Below are 26,357 nucleotides of genomic sequence, written 5' to 3'. Positions count from 1 at the left end.
CTTTTTACAGGACAACAATACATTATGAATTTGTGGAACCGTGCCGTAGTCAAGTGAAAATAGTAACTTTCTTCCAGAGCAATGGCAACTAAGACTTCTACCCAATAGAGCATAAAATAGACTTGAAGTGGTTAGATTTACACCTCCAGTGTCCAGGCTAGCCTTGGGCTTGTCTTGGCTGAAAAGCTCCCAAGAGTTTGTGGCAGAGAGGAGATGTGTGAACAGCCTGCGTCTCTGCCTGTTTGGTGCCCTTTCAGTTTTTTCAAAACTGTAATAATCATGTTAAAGTGAAGGCCTTTATTTGTTCAGTCCCTGTGTGATGTAGATTACGGAAAAATATCACAATGTCGTGAATTATTTTTGTTTTGGATGTTTGCTTAGATTATGACCTTAATGTTGAATGAAACCGCATGCCTCATTACGGTGTCAAATCTCTCCTGTCGCCTCTGTCCGTCACATGACTCAGCATCAACTCTTCACACAAAGCAAAGACAAGAGGTGCAATACTTTCTGAGGGTTGGTTTACACACACACACACACACACACACACACACACACACACACACACACACACACACACACACACAGTTCCAGTGTAAGAATACTTGACGTGCGGACCAGAAGCCTGAAAGCAATAAGTGTTGATTTGTGACAGTGACGAGGTCTCCATCCTCAGAGCTGAATAAAGTGCAATATGAAATAATGAGCATGCATCATCTGTTGTGTCTCTACACCCACAATCACTGCATTCATCAATAACCTAATCCAGAACAGGAAGTCAACAGCAAATTGTCATATTTCTACACTCAAATTCCTCCAAACACAGGATGAAAAGTACAATTCAAAGCTGTAGTTTATTTAACATCATGTCTTTGTTCATACTATTCATACAAAGTATGACGACATAAGTACTCAGGAAGGATAACAATACATTTTGTATCTCCATTTTTTTTTTTTTTTCAACCATCCAACATTTTTGTTGTCTTGGTGTGGTGTTACAGCTTCATGTGGAAGCTAATATAACATCAGTTCTGTAAATCAGGAAAAAAGAGTCCTGTTTTCGCCTATTTCGAAAACAGGACTTCCCACTACCACCCACCCAACTCAGAAACTAGAGGGGTTAACCAAAATTAAAAGTGGATAGCTTGGAAATAAGGCAAAAATATTAAACATGATTCTGAGATAAAGTACAGCACACCTATGAAGTTAATATTACTTTGAATCTTTATTCAGAATTATGATTTTTGGGAAGATTGTAAGCCTCCTTGTTAAAATACCATAATTTGAAATGTTTTGTAATTACAGAGGTTGAGTTTAGCTATGATGTAAAGGTCCCATGACATGGTGCTGTTTGGATGCTTTTATATAGACCTTTATGGTCCCCTAATACTGTATCTGAAGTCTCTTTTCTATAGACCTTTATGGTCCCCTAATACTGTATCTGAAGTCTCTTTTATATAGACCTTTATGGTCCCCTAATACTGTATCTGAAGTCTCTTTTATATAGACCTTTATGGTCCCCTAATACTGTATCTGAAGTCTCTTTTATATAGGCCTTTATGGTCCCCTAATACTGTATCTGAAGTCTCTTTCCTGAAATTCAGCCTTGGTGCAGAATTACAGCCACTAGAGCCAGTCCCACAATGAGCTTTCCTTAGGATGTGCCATTTCTGTGTCTGTAGCTATTGAGGAGGAGAGAGGGGGGGGGCAAGGTGGAGAGCGGGGGTGTGGTCTTGACCAACTGCCACTTTGCTCATTTGAAAGCCATGATGTCTCTCTCTCATTGGCGGGTCAAATTCTCTGGGCGGGCAAAGCAGAGAAAGGGGAGGTAACCTTGCTCCTTATGACATCATAAGGGGAAGATTCCAGATTGGCCCATCTGAGCTTTCATTTTCTCAAAGGCAGAGCAGGATACCCAGGGCTCGGTTTACAAGTATCGCCATTTCACTGGGGGACCATAAGCAGGCTGGGGGAACGCATATTAATGTTAAAAAACCTCATAAAGTGACATTTTCATGCCATGGGACCTTTAAGATCTGGTTAACAAAGTTGAGATTCAGACTCAACTTTTAGGTACAAATAAATGCATTGCCTTAGTGTTGACTTTAAACAACCCTAATATTCACATTATATGCGAACCAAAACTGAAAGGTGAGCGTTAAATAGTCCCCTCAAATAGGTAAAACTGACAGATTTACAGATGTCTCTTTTATAATGGTGGTGGGATGTTTTCCAGTGTCCACTGGGACAAACTGGCAGCTTAGCTGAGTGGCGGTGCCATGTCCAGCTCTAAATCCATTATTTGCTTTTGTGTTGCCAGCATTGTCAATCAAATCACAACCACACACTGATATGCAGATTAGCTGAGGTTTTTCCTTTTGTGTTTAACTCTTAATAACAACTAGCATAACAACTAAGAATGCCTTTCTCTTTAAACTTAGGCAAGAGCTTGAAGGTGCCCTGTGGAGTTTTCTTGTAAACAAACAAAACTTAGGTTTACATTCAGTGTCTATCCATGATGTCTAACAAATGTGTTGAATGCATTTCCTTCCTTACAAAACACTAGAACAGATGCTTTGCATATCCACCTCACTGTTACTATTACATTATTATTAAATATTTCTAAGCTGCAAAACAAAGATTTTGTTTAATCATAACCCAGCACACAGTGAAATATGTCACTTTTACACTTTATTGTTTAAAGTTGTTACAAAAAAAGTGTTTGAAAACATTCTTTGCTTTAGCCTTTACAAGCACAAGGAGACTCCGGAGAGGAGGAGGAAAAGACGAAGACGAAGAAGTGGAAGAAGAGCGAGGGGGGGGGGGGGGACATGTGGAGTTAAAATAGTGTTGTGATAACAGTACAGAAACAGAGTGAAGCCCTTACTCGCACACTTTATCCACAGAGAGAGACATGATGCCTCAGAGTCCATAAAACAAAACAAAAACTGGGTGAAGGAGACACAAAACTTTAAATCCACAATAGACTTTTTGTTACTTATGAGGTATCCTCAGAAGATCTTAGCAGTGTGAGTGTGAGTGTGAGTGTGTGTGACACAGGCCATTGTTTTCTCCCTGAGGTGAGTTAGTGTGTTGCATTCCAAGCACTGGGGTGATGGAAATGATACTGTGTGTTTCGAGAACTACTGTGTGGACAGAGGAACACACACAAACTGCACACATACAATCATCATGAACACATAAATTACAATCTCGCTCTCTTACACACACACACACACACACACACACAAAAACAGACATACACACCTGTGTATAGTGACGAAGGTATTGTGAACAGTTTGTAAGTGACTCTGATCAGTGAAGCTGCTTCAGTGTTTGGGAGTGTCTACAGTACGAGTGTGTGTCTCGTTCTTTTGAGAAAACTGGATGCAGGATGTGTTGTGTACGCAGCGGGAGACTGTGTAAAAGCACAAATTGTCCCAATGTGCGAAATATCAGGACTGCCTTCTCTGCACTCATTACTTTGTCTCAGTCTGTGTGTGTTATTGGTTTGATGGGTCTACACTACAGTATAGGATGTCAGTAGTCGACATAAAGGTCCATTTAGTAGCTGTACTGTAATCCAGCTTTCGATCATATCGGGTGATCTTCCTCTGCCCAGTTTGTCATGAGATGTAGATGCTTGCATTTCCATTTTTCTAAACAATTTACAGACTTCTGGTTCATGTTGGCTTAAAAGTTGAGATTTAAATAAAATGTTCACATTTCTGTCTTAGATTTTTTAGTTTTTTTTTGCATGTCAATCTATGACCCAAGTAAGTTCGATCACTGTGACATTCGCTATATAGATGTCATTATTTTGAGGTCGGTGTTTTCGTCACCCCTGGGAGCTGTGGGGCGCAGTGCTTTTTGTAAATCAATACAAATTTCATCAAAGAAATGATGTACACTTTGTTTTTGTCTGTTCTCTGTAGAGATGAATTTTTGATAAGCTGAACAAATTGAGGGAAATATCTAATCAAACTTTTTCTAACCAATTGAGATCGAAATGATTTTTTTTTTTCTATAAATGAAACGCCAGATAGATAGACATAGTTTTAAACCAGATACGCATATATATCGAGCATTATCACCAAGTATTCTTCTTTGTACCTAAGTGGAATAAGAGAACAGTAATACAGTTGCTTGTTATTTAGGTCCTCCAACTACAGCTGAGTAAATGTGTTGATGACAGCTGTCATATCTGGTTATATCTTACATAATAATTTAAGTTATATTTAAAGTCATAGCCGGGTGGTGTGGCCTCGGGGTTGAGACGCCGACCAAGAACTGCGATGTCTCTAGTTTGCGTCCAGACATTCCCCATCTCTCTCTCCCCTAATCTTTCTAATAAAATCATAGCTCTTGTGATTAACTGCTCTCTTTCAAATTCAGGTACAAATTTTGATATAAAAACAATGAATCATTTGGCACTAATGTGCGCTAAATTAGTCCATTTTCTATTAGCAGACTTTAGGTTGAAGTTGACTTTTCTCTGACTGGTTTGGAGGACCGTATTAACGAGACGACAGCCAAGAGTTTCTTTTGGTTGTTCGGGCCACCTCACAGAATTCATGTTTTATTAAACTACAGACCTTTATTTGTGGTCTACATAGTTTTAAACAAGATACACTTGTACCACATGTATCACAAATTGATCTGTTGGCGACCACATCAATATAGCAGGCGAAATTAACAGCCCCCTACAGCTTGTTAAGACACCTTTAACAGCACTCTCGTTCAGCCCGAGTGACTGTTATTAGCAAAGCTGTTTGAATATATAAACATAAGTAAATGAAAGAACAGGCAGTCCTGAAATGTTTGTACTCGCGTTGTAGAGCTCGTCGCTCCTAAAATGCTGCATAGGGACCACTTCACACTGTTTGAAAAGCACAAATTTATATAAAGCCCTGATAAGTACACACACATCCACGAAGAGAATTGTGTAGCTTGAAGCCATGCATGTTGTTTGTGTGCATCAAACCTGAGTCAAACAGCCATGTGTTCAGATGGATGGGTCTTTCTGCACTGTCCCAATTCAGGTGAGTGAGAGAGAGAGAGAGAGAGATGCACATTGAAATGACCTCAAGTCCCCCTTCTTACAAATCATGACTAGTATTTAAAATCATGCCTGAAATGCAGTGCAGTAAATCAGTGTTTTTCAAAAATAAAACACATCATTATCAGCCTCTGAAAGCATCTTACAGTATTGGCTGGAGTGAAAGTTTTCATTGCATTTAAATGTCTAGTTAAAGACAGTCAGGGTGTTGTTAATCATTAATATGTTTTGTTCTATTTCTCAGCTCAATGCTGAGAAGATTAATACAGATAAGAATACTGTGTCTGGCAAAATATTTTTAATTATTTGCAGAGTTACAGCATGAATTTCATGCTGTAACTGTGCAGGTGAGCCCTAAAACATCACAGCAGAATAAGGAACAAGCAGCACTTTCTCTTTTTTCTTTAACATCTGTATTCTTCTTTTTGTAAATTGAGTTAATTTGTGCAAGTCTGACCAGGTCTGGTTAGAGAGAGTGTGTGTGTGTGTGTGTGTGTGTGTGTGTGTGTGTGTGTGTGTGTGTGTGTGTGTGTGTTTTAGCTACATAGCTGCGGTATCATGGCTAACCTGTGATCAGAAAAGATTCACTCACCTGCGAAAACGCTTTCGCTTGGACTTTAAAGGGAGGGAGCGGCCCATTTAGGCTGTGTTGAGTGTCTGAGTGTTACAAAGATGCCCAGAAGACTCAGTTTCCCATAATGCTGCAAGAGGTTTCCGTTCCAAATCTATTGCTTTGAATGTGAAAAAGCGAGAAGTATAACTGAGGGGTTAACACACAAAGTGAGAGCACGCCAGAGGACGGGGTGTATAAATACGACAAACAGATCTGAGGGGGCAAACGTGGGGGAAAGACACAGAACGAAACCCTCAGAACACACCTAGAACTTTATATCTGATCAACAATATACTGTATTTTCAAATTAAAATGCTAAATAGTATTGAAGTTAGGCATATCTGACAGATAAAGGATGAAGCGATGGTTCCTGGGCCATAAATAAACATCTTTGTTTAAATTAGCTCTAAGAGATGTACACAGATGTGTACTGCAACAATAAACATGAATAAAAACCGTATGTTTGCACTACAGTATATTAGTAATTTAGAAAAATACTGTTGTTGAAAGTTCTTTCCGAGAAACAAACAAAAAGTTTACCCATCAGTGTTCTCTGTTTGGTTTTTGTGTCTCTGAAAATATAGAAATCTTTGTTGTCATTCATGAAAAAGCAATACAAAGGTCACTTAAAAATGAGAGAGACAAAAAGTCCAGAAAAAAGTTTATATCTTAACTGCAGAGGGGGAAAAAAACAAATCTGTGTAGCTCCCTGTTTTCATTGAAGGGTCAGCGTCTTAACAAAAAAAACTCCCAGCTCTGCTTCACACAAGGGATGCTGGGAAGTTGCCCCTGCTAGTCGAGGGGCCCCTGGAAGATGAGTCTGACGTAGCCCTGCTCACCAGTCAGCTGTTGGGCACAAAAGGGGCAGGCGGCGTGGAAGGTGTGTGTGCCGTGCGGCAGCGGGATCTGACTCCAAAAGGCTGCCGTCTTGTCTGAACAAACATGGCCGCAGGGGTTAAAGGCGTGAGTGGGCGGGGCGGCGTCCACGTAAAACCCCGCCTCGCAGCCCAACCACAGCGGCACGTACGGCCCTTTAGCTCGACACATGGGACACTCCCTCTGCCGGCCCTCCCGGCCCTCCATCTCCTCGCGGTGGTTGCCCCAGTTGTGGTACCCGTGCACGTGGCCACACTGGAGGTAGACCCAGGGCTGCTTCTCGTCCGGCGTGTCCTTGCGACGCATGGAGGGGAAGGCCAGCGTATTGAAGCCCACGGGACACTGCGGGCGGGCTGCGTTGATCTCCTGCCGCAGCGCCTCCAGGTGTTTGAGGGTGGGAGTGCGTGACAGGCCTTCAGCAGTGCGCCACAGCAGAGTCGCACCGCATAGGTCGATGAGAGAGCCGTCGACCAGCTCCTGACTCTCAGTCTCCACCTGGAACAGATAGACGTTACAGAGATGAGCTGCTACAGATAACAGGAGTATAAAAATACAAAATACAGCAGGTCATACCCTGAGATCACTAAATACCAAACAAGACAAGATGTTACAATCAGGGCCGATTTTAGAAATACTGAGGTCATGAGTCCAAGTAGCCCGTCCACCTCCAGATATTTTTCCATATTTGTTTTCTATTTAACTGAAATGTTGTATTCTTGTAAGTTTCTCAACATGATTTTCTAAAGAACATCTCTTTGACTTTCATCTGCTCTACCAAGCCTGGTAGGAAAAGTTTTTAAATTGTTGTATTTATTCATTTATTTATTTCTTACATTTTCTTGTCTTAAACATTGTCCAAATGTTAGGTCACTGCATCTAAAGAACCTTACTTTAAATGATAGAAAACGTAAACTGCACTTAAGGTCAAATTCCCAGAAATAACACTTCATACTTGACCTCTGTTTCCCTCAATTGTAGCTACAGGCTATTTATTATTCATTTTTTGGAGAACATGGATTATGTGTACATGATGGTGTTAGATAAAAAGTCAGGAGATCACCAAAGTTAGTATAATTTTTTTCATGGCAATACATCTACAGCAATAGTTGTAGACCCACACTGCTATACCTGGAAACCCACTGCTGGCTTGGCTAAAAAAATAACTATAATACATAGATACTGACTTTTAACTTTTCTCTATTAATTTATTACAGCTTTACTTCTGTCGAAATAATATGAACGGGAACTCAACTTTGATACTAGGGTGATAGTCTTGAAAGATTATTGTAAAACAATATTAGGAATGCTAAAGATTATTTCAGATTATCTATGTAACAGGTTATTATTGATTTATCTGATTATTTTCATACATTTCTTTTTATAAAAAGTCCACAAAAAATGTAAACTGCCCCTCAAAAGTCAAGAGACCGACATCTTGAAATGTCTCTTTATAAAAATATTCAGTTCAAAATGATATAAAACACAAAAGCTGATGATTTTTTCCAGGATTCTCTAAATAGTCCTACTTGTTATATTCCTACTATTTTACTTATATTGAACGGATTCCTACCCATTAAAATTGTGAGTGATATCTCCAGCCCCCCCATGAAAGTAAATAGGATAAGCAGTTTAGAGAATGGATGGATGGACATATAGTAGTATTCATCTGAGCACAGTAGGTGGCAGTGTAACACAGACATTTCTCCCTCAGACAGCTGTGTAATGCAGGGAGGAGGCAAGAGGCAAGATATCAGTAGGAAATAAAAAAACAACAACAACGGGGGTGTAAGTAAACTACAATCTTGATGAAGCGTTCGGTTTGGCTCGGTCAGATCAGACACAGAGGAGAAATTCCACAGGGACACAAATGAGAGGATGAAGAGAGAAAGACTCAGCAGAGAGGGAGGGAAAGAAAGGACTACTACCCACTAACTATTTGAGGAAAAAAAAAAAATGAGGGGAGCTCCCAGGGTTTTTGGTGAGATCATTCATACTAACGCTGGTGTTGCTCAAGGAAAACACATTTCTGAGGCAGCAGCACAACGCAGCCATGGGTTGATGCGTCCGTGACAGTTTTTAACCTTCATTTGTCCAGGGAAGGTTTGCTGAGCGCATGTGTGCTCTTTATGTCACACACTGATGCAGTAACACACATTCACATCTGCCCAGTAAAACTGGAACGGGTAAGAGTTAGGTCAGTGTCTCGCTCGAGGAACAACAGTGGTTGTTTTTTTCCTCCCAGCTGTTTAGTTGATTTCAAACCAGAAACCTTTTGGATCACATGGCTGCTCCTCTAATCAATAACCTACCGCCACATCTACGAAAAGATGACAATATGAAAAAATATTTGTCTGATCAATAAATAACCACACTCAAGTTTAATGGTGTGAGCGCTCCGTAGTCGAATCAATTCGTGTAAACATCCACACACTTTCACTCTCGCCACACAGTTATAATTTAATTACACAGAAGCACATCATTTATCGACACAAACACTTTTATTAAACACAGCAGGAACTCAGTCACTGTACTCATTTATTATACTTTACAACAGCCCCCACAGCAGGCTCACTGCAAACCTGTGTGTGTGTGTGTGTGTGTGTGTGTGTGTGTGTGTGTGTGTGTGTGTGTGTGTGTGTGTGTGTGTGTGTGTGTTTTGCACTGTAAGATATTCCTAATTAAGCTGGCTTCAACCTTGTGTCCAACTGCAGAAGGGCAGGCAGCTGCCCTGTTGGCAGGGCTGTGTGAGTCTGTCCACAAACTGAAGCGAACCTGCTGCACATAAAATATCGCCTTGGGTTTACTGCTTTAGAATAAATAAAAAATCCTCTAAAACACAAATGTTTTTGTTTTTGTTTTTTCAGGCTAAATCACTTTCTGGTGTCATGTTTTTCTAATGATAGATGTTTTTTTTAACACAAACAAACACACACACACACACAAATACATACACAGAACTTGCTGAGACAACTTGCCCCCCCCACCCCCGCTATTCCATCAGAAAGTCCTTCAGCTGTTAACCTTCGCTAACGCAGGGCAGTTATCCCATTTAGAGAGCTGTGAGGGGAGGGTGCAGTACACTAGATTACATAGCTGAAAGATGCTAGCGGACTCAGGCAAAGCACTATTTTGGAGAGTGCTACTTACTACCTGTGGATGAAACAAAATCCCCAAAAAATTACTACAGCTCTTGCAAAATGGGTGGCAACTAACTGCAGACCTGTCAGCAAAACACAGGACTTTCACCCAGGAGAGCCGGGATTGCGTCCCGCGTGTGGCCTTTTTTTTTCTTCTTTTTTTAATAAAGCCTTCCCCAATGTTCTTTTCCTAAACCCAACCGTTTATTGTTTTCCTAAGCATGTGACGTTTTTTTTTTTAAGTGTTACTAAAGCCTTTCTCAATGTTCTTTCCCTAAACCCAAACTTTTTACACGCGTGATGTTGTTCTCGCGATAGCACGGCACGTGGTATGTATGTTTTACATCCACTGTATACAGCGTAGACATACACGTGGATAGCTCAAAATGCGTACAGATGACACGCCATTTGGCTTTAGGAAAGTGGCATGTATGTTTACGCAAAGTCATGAGGCCATGTTGCAGATTCACACATTTTTCTTTTGTTTACAGTAAATAAATAATAAACAAATACAAATCTTAAAGTCAAGTTCATAAAGCAACTTGTTACAGCTTGATGCAAATATGGTTTAAAATCAAGCCTTTTGATTGGCTGTATGGGCACAAGGTATCTATCTACTTAGATGAATTAATGTGAAACTAGGGGGCGCCATCATGAAACCAAAAACTTTTCTCAACAGGATTTTTGATTCACAGAGCAGATATGTAAAGTATGCTTAAGCAGCTTAATTACAGTTTCCAATTCTGATTCTAGTTTCTGCATAATAGTACCTACAATAAACTAAAACTAATCCTTCAAATCTTCTGTGACAGCATCACCATCCCCCAGAATGACAAGACTCCCCTGGGTTGTCTCCACTCCTGTGTGCATTCAGCATGGCAATTAAACCCCAATCATGTTCTGTCACCGTACATAATGAAAATAGGTGCTTTCCCAATAGCCGACTATCTAAATTGTCAATCAACTGTGGAATAATGAGTGGTTTCTATAGTGGTGGATAATGCACACACAGTTAACTCACTGGATGGTAAAGGGCAGGTGGAGATAAGAGAGCTGTTAATTTGTGCTGCACTGGAGAGACTTGAAAACAGGTGGGACACCAGATAAAGAGACGGATTAATGTTAGAACTGCTGACTGTGTGCTTGTGGTTGATGATGTGTATGTTGTGGGTGGCAAAATGGGGTGGAGAGGAACAGAGGAGAGAAACCTAATCATACACACCACCAACAACCTAAATGCAATCAGACAAATGCCACATGACAGCGGGAGCGTTACGATTGGCTCAGAGGCTCTGACGTCAGCTTGAGGATCCCCTTACAAGGTCCTGTTACACACAGCTTTGACAGCCGGACCTGTTGCCATGGGGAAGGTGTCCCGATAACCTACTGGTGGTGTTAAGCTCTGACTGACCTCCCGCTGCCTGAGCGACAGAGTTGGTACAAGAGTGCGAGTTGGAGTGATGGAAAGAAAGACAGACAGAAAGAAGCTTTTTTTGTAGGAAAAGCAGTCACTTGAAAAAAAATGTTTTCATGATGACAGGATTTGTTTTGTTCATTGCTTTGTTCATTTTTAAAGCGGTTATAATCAACGACAATGTGAAGAGGGTCTATCATTGTGACGAAGCTACAGAGAATTATCACTCACAGCGTAATTTCAGCTGCAGCAGGCAGCTGTTTTCAAAGAAAATGCTCTAAAAACCCACTGTACACTACCTGCCCAGCAGCAAACAGAGACAGACACAGTTAGAGACTAGCTGCTGAACACAGTGGAGCATTTAGAAGCTAAAGTTGGTAGTGACTAAAAACAGAGATAATATTGAACTTACATTCCACCAGGTGGACACAAACATGACTCCAAATGAATGATAATGTTGCTCTGTAACTGCTGGATGTGTAAATAAGCAACTGTTTGTTAAAAAGTTCACCATATCAGCTTAAAAAGTGATATGTCTATGTTGTGATCACAAAATCCGCTGCACTCAAATGGCCACAGAAATCACTTATTGCAGGCTGTCAGCTGCTATCCCGTCTGTCCTTACCTTTTGAAAAGCCACAAGCACAGTTCCTTTCCAAAGCAGCAATGTTTTATTAGGGTTAATCTCAAACTACTCTGTGAACACACCCTGACTGTGAAAGCCCTTTAGTAGTTGAATCTTTGTTTTGAATGTTCTGAGCACACTGAACACACCGTGAATGTGGCACTACATGTTTAGCATCTTTTCTCACCATCTTTCCCCGCTGCTGTGCTGAGCGGGTCTCCCGCAAGGTGAAGACGTTGCCGCAGACTGAGATCTCCCTCCAGACGCCTGGTTTGGAGTCCTGGGTGAAGCCGTTTCGAGGGTGCATCACCAGCACGCCGTTGGTGGTCAGCCCGTCCATTTGACCATCTAACGTCTTCCACTTAGCAGCCTTCTCCTAAGGAAAATGAAGACATCGGAGGGTGTGATCAGATGGTGTGATCAGAACGGGGACAATTTACATGTTTATTATGCAGTCCTGATTCAGAAATCTGTAATATATTGTCACTCAGTTGTTTATGATAAGTAGGTATATTGTCAATCGTATAGTCTAATTTATAGTGGGACATGGCCATCTCTCTCAGCACTCAACACCAAACAACAGGGTGCAATGCACAATATAGGGTGGAGAGGGAGTAGTGGAAACTGGAAAGCAAATTATCAAGCATCAGTTCCTCTTTTTTCATATACTTTCATAGACACTTTTGTTTTTAAGATAATTTTTTGGGCATTTATATATAGGACAGCTGAAGACATGAAAGGGGGGAGAGAGCGAGCAGAGAGACAGATGACATGCAGCAAAGAGCCGAAGGTTGGAATCGAACCCGTGGCCGCTGCGCCGAGAAGTAGACCTCTGTACATGGGCACGCACTCTACCAGGTGAGCTACCCAGGCGCCCTTTCATAGACACTTTGACAGGACATTAGTTGTTGTCCCTCTGCTGTCATGACAATGTCAAATCAAGAAAAATTTTTTTTGCTTCTGAGGGCGTTTTCACACATGAAAGTCCGAACCAAGGTCCGGACCAAGGTTCATGTTTTTGTTACATTGTATACATTTGATCCGGTAAGTTTGGTTTCACACTGCAGTTATGCAAGCGCACTAAAGATCTATACGTGACAAAACTACGTCCTGTCGTCATCACATACGTGAGCTGCGTCTCCAGATACTTATAATTGATTGGTTTGTAGACGGGCATCCCCGTCCTCTCGTCTCCTCTCTCTGTGTCGGAGTTTTTTCAACTGACTGCTGCTCTCCCCTACTGCCGCGGTTCTTTTTGTCTTGTTGTGATGTTGAGAAGCAAGACACGGGAACTTTCTTTCTGGAGCATTTATTCAGAGACAAACGGAAACCGACACTGTACATTTACTACCACTTAACAAGTAAGCTGCTGATGTATTCTCAGCTCTGATAGCCAACAGCTGTCTGCTCTGAGCGCATTTCCCGTCGCTCTCTCTCTCTCATGTACACTACACACTAAGCACCGAGCTATTCCTTAAAAGGAGCTTCCCCGGTCTTGTAAGGAGAGCCTGCCAGAGCTTCTTGTATTTGGTCCGAAAGTCTGAACCATCCAAAAAATGCTTTCACACTATAAACAAACCAAACCAAAATTTGGTCTTTTGATCTGGACCGTGGTCCGGGGGAGGTTTCACACCTGTAATTTTGGTTCGGAAGTCCGAAAGTCCGGACCAAATGAGGTAGGTGTGAAAATGCACATTAAATGAAAAAAAATTATTACAAAGTAAAAGCAAACATGATAGGGAAAAAAACAGGTTAAAGGTTTTGCACAGAATTTTATCTTTTCATGTTACCAGAACACAAGCTAAATGACTATGAAATGTCTCATTCCCTCAATTTTTTTTGTCATATGGTTATTTGGTGCTTTTGCCTTTTACTGTCTTATACTCGCCTACACGTCTGAAGCACCAGACAAAACACAGCTCACCCCGAGGAAGATGTTCTTGGAGGAGTCGAAGCCGGCGGCATAGATGCGTGCGGTGTAAGGCGGCGTGCGCTGGCACATGATGCGGCAGGCGAAGCGGGAGATGGTGCTCTGGACCGACTGGGTGTCTGCATTACTCTGGCTGCCCGCCACTGTGTCTGTCACTACAAAGTCTATGGGACCCTCTGTTGATCTACCGATCTGGTGAAGAGAGATGGAGATGTGTTCTAACATGTTTCAGATGAGATATCAAGAAAACAATGCATTCTAGCTATGAGATTAGAGATGAGATTAAATTATTGCGATATTACAAGTAAATCATGTGAGAGGGAGTGAAGTGGGAAAAAATAAGGACTGTAACTGGTTTTAAAAGCTGAGGCTTGTTACCTGGAACATGTCTGTATTGCTGTCATGGGTGTACTCCACCACCACCGTCTGGGCTCGAGACAAAGTGTAAGAAATGCTGTGCTGGTCTTTGTTGCTTATGGCCTGATGGGACAGTAAGGAAGAAAGGATAGATGAAAACAGAGAAGATAGAGAGACAAAAGTGAATACACTCAAATCAAGCCCTTCACTTAAAATGTACACAAGGATTGAACCTGAACATGCTTTATGGCAAAGAAAAGCCTGCTCACTGATCCTCACGGAGAACAATAGGTACAAATAGGAAGGGTGGAGTGGGTGAAGAGTTCAGTTATGTAGTCACTGGCTGGACTTTACACAGCTTTAACGTCTTCATTCAGTCAGTCAGGACCACCCAACAGACAGAAATGAGAACAGAACTTTGAGACTCTTTAAATCATTGCAGCTAAAACCCTGTGTGTGTGTGTGTGTGTGTGTGTGTGTGTGTGTGTGTGTGTGTGTGTGTGTGTGTGTGTGTGTGTGTGTGTGTGTGTGTGTGTGAGAGTACAAAAGTGTGTGTCCAACCGCCTGTTCATTTAACGGATGTCTGGGCGGCCTTATAACTGACAATGGAAACACATGGACATGTGCTTCCCAGGCTTTTGCTAGAAAACGCTCAGTTACCTTCCACTGGACCGTTCACATGTTTCTCCTATAAACCTTCAGCGTGTTCCAGTTAAACTCTGTGTAAAATACATTGTTCAAATACCTTTTAAACTTCGACAGAGCCTTGTATCTGCTTATTTTCCCTTTTCTGCTAAGTCAGGGAAGCTTTGCTAAACACTTTTCCATTTCCTGTCTTGCTGATGGTGTGTGTGTGTGTGTGTGTGTGTGTGTGTGTGTGTGTGTGTGTGTGTGTGTGTGTGTGTGTGTGTGTGTGTGTCTGGTACTTTTATATCAGAACAAAAAGCAAACAAGGCCAAATCCACTGAACTTTGGGTTTCATTTGATGTTGTCAGACAAATAAAATCATACCCCTACAAAGATTATCCTTTTTTAAGAGGAGAAAAGAATGATATTTTCTAACTCATGCATATGTCTTTTCTTTATCACTTTCATGAACACTATAGCCATGAAACTCACTTAAATCATCATGTAAACTTTCAGTTCAAGAAGAAAGGGACTGAAACTGCTGATGTGTAGGGTTTTGATGACTGCAGTTTCGTGATCCCTGGGATGACTACATGATACTGTATGTATGTGTGTGTGTGTTTATGTCTGTGTGTTCACCTTGGCTGCCTGTGGAGAGCAGGCGATGTGAACTGTGCTGGGTTTCACCCCGTTTGCCTTCGGTCTCTTACAAAGTGCAAAACGACTCTTACGTCGGCCTCGGTCCCCGTTGGGCAGAGAGCCATTGTACCTGCACAAACACACGTACACAAACACATAAACACACACACATACATATACAAAACAATAGGGCATTATTGTCTGAGCAGCCGTATAATACACTGGAAAAACAGTCATTGTGGAAAATGCTTGAGGCATTTTGGTGCACTCCCTCCATGCCACTAAGACCGATGCATGCGCGCGCGCACATACACACACACACACACACACACACACACACACGCCTATACTTTCATGCATTTTTTTCTTCTTCTTTTTTTACAAAAGCACATCATGTCCCCATAAACAACAAAGCCCTCCAAACATAACCCCAGAAAGGCTGAGAAAATAAACACACAAAGAGACTCATTTAGCCTGATACATGGCTGAGGAAAGAAGGATAAACAGAGGCGTTCCCTCCAACAGAATGGAGTCTCTGTGACTCCCGGCTGCACCGTGACTGTGCTGTTGTGTCTCTGTGAGTGTGTGAGTGTGAGTGCGAGTGCGTGTCTTGCTAAATATCCTAAAGTAAATGCAGCTGCATTATAGTAGAAAAGGGGTTCATCCCTCGAAAAAAAAAGTTGCATTGCATTCATAAAAATCAAGATATCTCATTCAACATAGCAGAAGGTACTAGTTGACGACACTAATACAAACAACAAAAAAGCGATTAACAAAAGCAAAATTCGTGGATATAAGCAATGATGATGAGCTATAGCAGCCAGTGATTTAAACACTGTAGCTGTACTTTGGGTTTCCATGTATAAATGTATACACATTAGTTGCTGTAAACAGCACGCACACCCAGGTTACACAAAGTTTTGTTCTTCATTGCACACACACATGTTTTAGATACAGTAAGCCATTACCAGCGTGACTTGTTATTCCTGCTAACCAAACCACCTTTATAAACATTACCACATGCATAAACATTGCTCACTACTTTAACATTGTTATGACACCCAGAAGCCACAGGAGTTATGGACTCCTCTGAATTCGCTGATATACTGTAACTATACTCAACTGCAATAAATACAATGTGATAACTCAAGAAAAACACGGCACCAGACATGATCAGAGATTAAATTTCTTCCTACAGCTTTTTGCTTAGCCATGAATTATTATACCATTCATTTTTGGGGTCTTGTTCTTTTAAAAAGGTTAAGCCAAATAAAGAAAAATACAAAAGAACAACATCTCTTGACTTTCAGAGCATGTACCATTACCCAGAACCTTTCAAAGCCAACTTTTAATGTATCAAAAGATTTCCACAAAAGCAGGAATCCAATGGTAAACTTAAAGTGCTCATATTATGCTCATTTTCAGGTTCATAATTGTATTTAGAGGTTATATCAGAATAGGTTTACATGGTTTAATTTTCAAAAAACACCATATTTTTGTTGTACTACACATTGCTGCAGCTCCTCTTTTCACCCTGTGTGTTGAGCTCTCTGTTTTAGCTACAGAGTGAGGTATCATACTTCTATTCCATCTTTGTGAAATACCTAGGTAAGGACTACTAGCCAGTCAGAAGCAGAGTATGAGGGCGTGCCATGCTAGCAGCTAGGCGAGCATTATAACGAGTTACAAAGTGACGCACGTTTGTCAGTTTGTGAACAGTGTTTTCTGTTGGAGATGGTAAGTGCCTTTGGGGTGGAGTTTGGGCTTTTTTACTTTGTAAACCTATAACATGCTCAAAAAAGATATATAACACAATAAAGGAAAGGGAAAAAGACAAAAAGCATAATATGAGCACTTTAACAAATACTGGACAACACAGCGACAATGTCAAAAAAGTAGTAAAAAACCAGGACTGCAGACGCAGGACTGTGTAAAGCCTGAAAAAGCTTTCTTTAAACATTAATAAGAAAAAACAAGAGAAAACGCTTTGACTACAGCAGAACTAGCCATGCTCTATAGCAGTGTTTCTCAAATGGGGGTACGCGTACCCCTAGGGTTACTTTAGAGTACTTTCTTTGATATATTTTGCTTTATGTCTTAGCTTGAATGTTTAGATTTGTATAATTTAAACCTGCACTACTGGAAATGTTCCTCACAAATAAGCTGTTTACAAGCTGAACCCTTGTTCCTTTGATGTTAAAAGTTGCACTTTTGATAAGGTTTTGCCTATATTTTTGTAATAAACACTGTTACACTTTATGAAACTATTTCAGCTTGTATAGGCCCATCAGTGCTTTCTGAACATATTGACCACACCGTGATAATACCGAAAACCGTGATAATTTTGGTCTTTCAAATTCCCTCTGCACGCAATAGGATAGCGCTACAACCAGGCAGAGCAATGAAGCAGTAGCAGAGCTAGTTGATAGATTAAACTTTTGCCGTATCCGGTCGGCAAAACTCTGAACACATCTTCCTTTTTTAAGAATGATTTCAGTGCCGTTCTTTGTTCCTTTCTCAAAGAAAAGCTTAACTCCAAGTCTTCCAGAAGACCGCTATTCCCAAAAGCAGCAGCAGCCATTATCTTGCCCACCGACTCTATACACGATGTGATTGGCCTGACTAGAGTTTGGTTTTTCCAGCTCGCAAGCCAACGGAGAGTGCCTAGACCCCTCTGGCTGCAAATTAAACTTGCTGCCGCTAGGGTGCGTCTAGATTTCTAGGCTAGGGATTCTTGGCTTAAAAAAAACAATTCAAAGGGGGTACATTACTGAAGAAAGTTTGAGAACCACTGCTCTATAGGACCTCAGCCCAGCTGGAAAGTGTCTTTGACCAATCACACTCTTAAAAATGTAACCACCCATTGTACTGAGTCCAGTAAAGAAGACACCAAAAGGTTGTACGGATGCCCAGCCTACAGTGAAAGGTTTCTCTGAGAGAGCAGATCTTCTGGGATCAAACAACGCTGGGAGGGATTATTAGTAACCATGGTGAGAGAACAGAGCCACAGCAACGTTTGAGAGGAGTAACCATGGCAAGAGCGTAACCATGGTGAAGTTTAGCCCATATCCGGAGAGAGGGCAGGGCAGTCTACTGGAGAAAGCTCAAAGTGTTGCTGGCAGTTCAAACCCAGGTTCCCATGAGTAGCAGTAAAGTGCGAGTGTACATGTATCCAAATATTCTCAAAACGGCCAAAGTTAGGAACAAGTTAGTGTGTGTTTTAATGCATGTGTGCATATGCGGGTTGTTCCTACAGTGAGGCAGAAAGGATCAGAGTTAGGAAAAAGTTAGTCTGTGGGTGCAGACACGTACTGTATTCTTTAATATCCACAATTAGCAACACACACGTGTGTGTGTGTGAGTGTGTTCCCTCCAAACACTAGTAAACTAAAACTCACAGTACAGCAAAAAGCTACCACTGATGCAGTAAACCTATAAAAACATAACGACAGGTTGTGTCCGTAATTACGGTCTATGGCTAAGTTACATGTGTTAACATTATAAAGGTTATTAGACTGAAGGCAGCGGCATACAGTGCTTAAAAACATAGAAGTTACAAAGCAAATATTAAATAGCGAAATAGATGTTTAAATGTGTCTTAGTGCCAAACATAAATATATATGTGGTAGGGAGAGAATGTTTCTTTCGGTGTTCTCCATCCCCATATATACCGTCCTAGAAATGAACAATATTCTGCTGATGCAACACAGCAGCACTGTTGAAAAGCATGGGACACTACACTTCATGGCATACATGAAAAAAGCCTTTGCATAAACATGGATGTGGACACACTATGTTAATACGGAATCACACACATACACAGATGGACAGATATGGATTTGAAGGGCCTGCAATGTATCCAGTGCCGTCACAGTTGTTTAAAAAGCCACATAGATGTCCAGTATGCCCTCCTGTAAACAGATCGTCCCCAGAGACACAGAGCATTCCTCCGGATTAGGCCATTAGCATCACTGGGTTTCAAACATGGTAATGTTGGACTGGGGTTAGCAAGGAGGCCAGACATAACACTTTGCTATGTGTTGATGGGATTCTCCATTAGTATTTGCATGTGTGAGCCTGTTCATTGGTCACATGGGAGTATCAATTAAATCCTCATCCTTGTTTCAGCCTGCTGGGAGATCCAAATGGGTGGAGTTCACTACAGCTGAGCCGTTTATTGTAGTTATTCTTAAAACTTGTAATTTACCGCATTTGTCCTTCATCTAGTAAACCATAACCAACTAAGTAAGAATAATTACTGCCCACAGAAAACAGATTGTATAATGCCAAATCAGTATTAGTAACTGCTTTCTTTATCCTCTGAAACACTGGTTTAGCTCATACGCTATTCCAGGGTTAGCCTGGTTTTAGACTTCAGAATTGTTGTCCATATCCATATATCAGAAAAGGAAATCATCAATCAAAGTGAAAAGGAAATCATTCTATTATTAGGGGGACTCAATGATCACAGTTTTTGGCATTCCTCAAACAAAATCTGATGTGAAGCTAGATGGCCTTATTGTATATATTCAAACCTGTGACATGACTCTTCACTGTTCATCCACCATTCTAGTTTCTGTACTGTGAGTAGTCTATTCCCTACTAGTTATGACTCTACAGGAGGCAGTGATTCAACCTAAATCAAGTGTCAATTTAGGATGTGACTGAGTAGAAAGCATTTTTGTTGCAGTTTCTGTTTCCAATAATTTGCAAAATTGTAATTAAACTTAAGCAGGACGTCCTACCCCAGAGTGTCACAATGAGGAAATGAGGAGATCAAACTGCCAACCTTGTGCTCTACCTCATGAGCCACAGCCGCCACAGATGATGATGACCACAATGATGGATACACGTACCTGGATGGAGCATGATACCGCATTAGGGGCTCAACTCCCACTGAAGCCACACACAAAATGCACTGTAATGTGTATTAAAGTGTTCACTACACTTACAGCAGCCTTACTTGCAGCAGAGTGTGTGACTACTCATGTCATCCAGCAAAATGGGACCTTTTAAAAAGCATGGCCTGACCTCGAATAAAAAAATGAAATAGGAGTGGAAAAAGCAGAGTAAAACGGAAAACTGGAGTTCTCCCTTGTAAAGGCATGGAACTGTGTTTACTGCTTAGTGCTGCACACTGCTTTTTTTCACAAGGGAAAATTTCCACGGTCATCTCCCTGACAATACCGCTCCAGCACAACCCAGAACAACAAATTGTGAGTCAGCTGTGAAACCAACTGTGTGTGTGTGTGTGTGTGTGTGTGACATGAAAAATATGTGTGTGTGTGTGTGTGTGTGTGTGTGACATGAAAAATGTGTGTGTGTGTGTGTGTGTGTGTGTGTGTGTGTCAGTGTTGTACGTGCACATAAAAGTGTGCGTGTGCGTAAGGAGTTCTTTCCGACATCTGCATTCCTCTGTGGAGTGGGCTGGGACGAGGAGTGGAGTGGAATAGCCCTTTGGGGAATAAACAGGAGACAGACAGATAAAGGAAGTCCTTCACTGTCAGTTGTTATTGGAGAAAGTGTGTGTGTGTGTGTGTGTGTGTGTGTGTGTGTGTGTGTGTGTGTGTGTGTGTGTGTGTGTGTGTGTGTGTGTGTGTGCGTGCGTGCGTGTGTGCGGTTATATGTCTTCAATGCTGATGCAGGGTAGGGTGGAAGGTTTTTCCTACAGCTGAGTATGTGGACTTGAGTCAAAATAAATCTCTGACGGAAAAGATTTTGCTGCCCGTGGCCATAATTGATCTAATCTATTATATACTAAATTCGAACCCTTCAACAATCCTATCTGTGTGTCCTCCCAGTGCATGACCCCGTGCAACTGGACATAAGTATCACAATTGTTTATGTTGTTTGCTGGAAAGGCATTTCTGGTTTATCTCCTGGATCACTACATGTGTTCACATCTTGTGGTCCTGTGTTCTTGTAAACAAGCATAAATTGTGTTTGCATTTAATGATTTTTACCCAAATACATCATGTGTATATTTGAGGTCTAACAAATGTGCCAAATCACCATTTCATTCCTCAAAAAAAACTTTTGAATATTTTAAATCATAGATTGTTTACATCCATGTCCATGAGCCATCCAAGCAGTCTTCCTTCCTGTCTATGTTGACACATTGCTTCACTTCCTCTATTGTGTGATTCTTGGTTTATACAGGTCGATTAAAAGGTCAAAAACTTGGTTTGTGGCTAGGAGGTGAATTTGTTTTCAAAAACGCCTGATTGGACTGAGATAAGACAGCTAACAACTGCCACCAACACAACTAACCATTATCAGCCATGAGTCACAGATCCAACAATGACCAAAACAGTCAAACATGACCAATACACACAGGCGACATTCAAGCTACACAACATAGAGTAACCCTTGCACTTCTTACCTCGTACTACTTGTACGTTTTTCAAATACACACATTTAGGATAGGACATCAGGATACATTCACAGGTGTGCTTTGGATGTAAAGATGAGTATCTGTAATGTATTGTTGCTTACCCTAGCACAATGAGCTCTCCATACTTCACTGGCACTTTGGTGGAGGCGGTGGTGGAGATGTTTTCCGGCTCCGGGAAGTACATTGGGCACGGCTGATTGAGGTTTGGAGGAGGAGGGGAGGCAAGATGGGTGAGATCCAACAGGGTGAGGGACACAGGAAGGGAAAAGGAGGGGAAGGGAGGGGGGAAAGTGCTGATCGAATGGAGCACGGGGAAAGGAGGAGAAGGAAGGGGAAGGGTCAGCTGAGCCTCAGCTCCACCCTCTCATGCTTCATGTGTCCGTCTCTCGCAGCACCACTCAACCTGCCCTGCACAGTGACAAAGAAAGGATTAACACTAAGATTAGAGTGTTTACTCAAGATGGCCTAAGTGGAGGAAGCATTATTCAAATGAAATTTCTATCTATGTTTTCAACATTTATAATTACACAGCTTTGTTGAATACTCAATACTGATCGGTCAATAACATCTGTTATTTCGGAATAACAGACCATCGCGTTGGACGCAGTTCTGATCATAGACTCCAGAGGACCATTTTAAAATCATTATTTTGTGTCAAAGTAGCTGTGTAATACGTAAGTGGGATAATGTAGATCGAGCGGGTTATTTTTGCAAATGAAACCCATTCAGGTTGATTCAAGACCCTTCCGCACCCTGTCAGGGTTTAATTTGTAATAATGACCTGTTGGTTCAACATTATCCCTTAATTAGATTTCTACAGATATCAGTTGATGTTTAATTTCATGCATGTGAATAGCTCGCACAAGTTCTCATGACAACAAAAATCACACTAGCTTTTGGGGCAATTTCTATCTCCTGAAAAGGTTCCACTAAACACTAAATGACTGTGGGTATAGTAAATACCCAGGTTTTAGTCCTCGCAGTACACAGTTTTGATGTAGGCCATGTTCCAATAGACGCTTTGAATGCTTTGTAACATTAATGTCATAATTGTACCGTTTACCTCACGACTGTCATGGCGAAAGACAAAATGATTGTCACCGTGATAACTTTCCAGAGATGTAAAATCCTGTCTCATAGTATTTTAGCCTTCAAACTCGTGGATCTGTTACACAAGACAGACTTTCTGGATTGCACGACAGGTCCCCATTAATGCAGCCAACCCCTTGCACTTTCAGGGATGTTTGGGTGGGAAGTACTAGTTATTACTACTGGTTGGTCAGGGGGCTTGCATGGGGAGGGAAGGGACCTATAGGACATCATGAACCCCCCTCGCACTGTACCGTCCAGGTGAAGGTCCTCACTGACCACTGTATAAAGGGTAAGGGGCATTTCAAATAGAGATAATAGGAAACGAGGAAAAAACAAAACTATCCCTTTAAGCCCAACACAGCCTCATTTTAGAGCAACCTTAAATGGCAGAAATTGCTCAATAGTTACAAATGCTAAATACACCCCCCACACACATCCAAAGATTTTATTGCAAAGTTTTAAAATAAAAAGACCTTCATCAAAGCATCAGGGACATGACTAAGGTCGGGAATACATGTGGCTTGTTGTTCTTGCTGAGCGAGGTGGGTGTCTGTAAATGCTGACTTCAGAGAATGACTCAAAAACACAGACTCAGCTTTCTAAATACACAGGAAATCACAGCGAGGAGCAGAGAAATAAAGCATGTGTGAGGAAAAAAAAGGCATGAGAAAAAGGAGAGGATGGACTTCCTGTTACAATAAGCTAAGGACATCATGGGTTTAAGTTAAACTCATTACCTTTTTGTATGTCCCATCTCTTCCTCTCACTTGACAAAAAAATAAAGCTAAACTTAAATGGGCTATGCTATCTTTCAAAACAAGAGCAGAATAGAAACAACATCACTTCACTTTCAGGCAGTCCTGATGTAAGGCAGAATGTTTCTCCTACACTTGTAATGATGAGTAGGGATGGGGGGGCTTTAATCCAAACACTCACTGAAGAGCAGGAAGGCGGATAGTCCCATTAGACCGAGTGGGAGAAGTTCATACAGAGGCCCTCAAGTATCAGACACAATGTCAGACAGAAGCATTGTTCACTTCTACACTAACATGTATTGAGATACCGGTGTTCTCATTCAAAACTTTACCAGATGTCTTCTAACATGCCTAATTTAAAGTGCTATTGTACTACCAATCGTACAAACGGTTTCACAGCTTCACACCTTTGAGTTATAACTCACAACCCAGTATTTCGCTCCCAAATGTGTTAAAAATAGATCTATATTCAGTGTATCACACCACAGAATCAGTATAGCAGGAAATGATCAACTGCTTCATCACACAGTGAGATGGAGAAAAGAGGTGAGAGGTGGAGGTGAAACTGTGGTGGCACAGACAGAAATCACACCAGAGTTCAACACATTTAAGTTGACATTTTTTTGACAGAGTTCAGCAGGTGGTACGAATGGCTGTTAAGCTTTTCAACTTGTTCTGAGGTCGAGATGGAGGAGGCATGTTTTATCCTGGAAGGAGGCGTTAAAAGTAAAATGGAGGACCTGGAAAAGTGTGCAGGAAGAAGTGGGAGGGGATGAATGGTGTGTTTAAACTGCAAAACTGGACATAAGTCTCAGCCCCACCTGCTCCCCTGACAGAAGGGGTTAATCCCACATACTCACACACACACACGCACACATGCAGCATTATCAGTGCATACTAAAACACTATGCTCTAAGCTGTGTGCATGTAAAATCATCTGTGTACAATCACACGTGCACACATTCAGTAGTGCTGAGGGAGCTGTTGGCTGACTTGCCAGGAATTGATTTTAACCTATGGATCCAGAAACTGAAGACCAAAAGAAAAAAAAAGGCCTGAGTGCAGTAGGTCCTCCCGTTATTGAACACATCAGAGTCCAGAGTGCTGAATTATGTGTTTGTCACAACTCTACTGTTATCAAGAACTCAACAGCAGCAGCCTCTCCAGAGCCCAAGTCCCCCTAATTCATCAATCACAAACGGTCTTCCTTCTTGTGTGGCTCAAGTACATGAACTCACCAAGCCCAGTCTCCCTGGAAATAAAGTTCATACTCGACCATTATTTGGATGCAAAGCAGCCAAAAGTATGGTGAACATTAGCCTTTAACATCAGAGACTGAGATTTCCCATGAACTAATGATGAATGATGTTTGTTTTATATTCAAAGCTACACTAATCAACATTGCAGTGAGCAGGAACAATTTTGAACGACAGCTTTAATTTCTTTAATTCAACCTTTGATTCCTCTACTTAATATACTTAATGCTGAAACAAAATCAAATCATCAAATGATTGATCATTAAACTGGCTGAGGAATTTGCTTAAAATTGGCATTGCTAGTACACACGTTATATGTATGGGCGTGTACATCATTTTTTAAGTGTGTGTGTGTGTCTGACTAAGCTCCCGGCTTCTGCAACTCTGCATGACACAAAGCTCGGTGTGGCTGCATGCCAACTGCTGCTTAGCTACCGAGACACACAGCCCTACAACAGTGGATCTAGAGCTCAGTGAGACTGACTTTGCAGGCCAAGGTCAGGGATTGTAACAGCGTGCTGCTGACAGCAGGAACAGCAACCTCACACTTACAAAAGCCCTCGTAAAACTTAACTGCAAGGAGGCACGGATGACACCTGCCATTCCCACTGGCTGCCAACAGAGCACAACACATGACAAACAAATGTACATGCACACAGGCAGTCAACACACAAAATATGTCTGCATGTAACACGGAAGCAGGGCAACAGTTGCACTTTTTTCTCAACATGTCAAACTGTCCTATTTAGCATACATATTTGCCAAAGGGCAACATATAACACGGCATGGGAAACAGACCTATAAATCGACCAGGTCACACCCAAAGTTAACAGAGATCTCTGCAGGATTTGAGCCCTGCACGATGCATTCATGTTCAGTTGAAAGGTGTGTAATGCTTGATGCTAGTAAGTGGTAAGTCAAAGGATAAAACTTTCAGGAACAATTTAACCAGAGGCGGTGTTGGCTGGTAGGTCAGAAACCAGAAATGGGTCAGAAGAAACTCTTAACAGGATGGACAAAGAGGAACTCAAAGGGGGAACTGCAGTATGGTGGTAACTAATCTCCTAAATCAACTATTAGCTACTAGCTACTGTACTGGCTTATGTGACAACAATTCCCACACACTACACAACAAGACACTAAAATGTGCCAATGATATATGATACTTCCCAGTTTTTGTACCTGCAATTCTTTCAACTCAGTTGCCTTACTGAAATTACACACAGTCAATGACAAACATTTAAATTGTTAATAACATAAAAGGAAATAAAAGTGAACTCCCATATAAGGTAAGAGTAAAAGAAGTTTGTTATTTTAAATAATGATTAATCTGCCAATTATTTTCTCAATTAAACGATTAATCTTTTTTTATGTCAGAATATGCCCAGAGTCAAAGATGGCTTATTCCACTTTCTTGTTTTGTCAACCAACAGTCTTTTCCAAGTATATACAGGTTATTGTCATATACGACAAAGAAAAGCAGCAGAAGAAGTGAGCTTTTTATATAAACTATTTAAAAACTGTAGCAAACAAGGACAAACTCTGTGAAAGAAGAATGCCCACATCAGGGACCAGGACAGGTC

At 41.3% G+C, this 26,357-nt stretch overlaps 1 protein-coding gene across 1 annotated transcript in view; it reads right to left on the bottom strand.

Annotated features, from left to right (window-relative positions):
* Positions 1 to 2,674: 2,674 nt before the first annotated feature.
* Positions 2,675 to 26,357, bottom strand: part of peli1b (pellino E3 ubiquitin protein ligase 1b) — a 46,702-nt gene continuing 23,019 nt past the window's right edge. Inside the window, exons 2-7 of the mRNA XM_078272711.1 lie at positions 21,773 to 22,079; positions 15,278 to 15,407; positions 14,033 to 14,134; positions 13,649 to 13,846; positions 11,912 to 12,100; positions 2,675 to 7,043 (exon numbers count right to left, since the gene is read on the bottom strand). Of these exons, the coding sequence (XP_078128837.1) occupies positions 6,465 to 7,043; positions 11,912 to 12,100; positions 13,649 to 13,846; positions 14,033 to 14,134; positions 15,278 to 15,407; positions 21,773 to 21,855 (1,281 nt within the window). The 5' untranslated portion in view covers positions 21,856 to 22,079 and the 3' untranslated portion in view covers positions 2,675 to 6,464. The remainder of the gene's footprint in view (positions 7,044 to 11,911; positions 12,101 to 13,648; positions 13,847 to 14,032; positions 14,135 to 15,277; positions 15,408 to 21,772; positions 22,080 to 26,357) is intronic.

The sequence above is a fragment of the Sander vitreus genome, chromosome 17, assembly GCF_031162955.1.
Source record: "Sander vitreus isolate 19-12246 chromosome 17, sanVit1, whole genome shotgun sequence".
NCBI lineage: Eukaryota > Metazoa > Chordata > Actinopteri > Perciformes > Percidae > Sander > Sander vitreus.
This window is presented reverse-complemented; position numbering and strand designations above follow the sequence as displayed.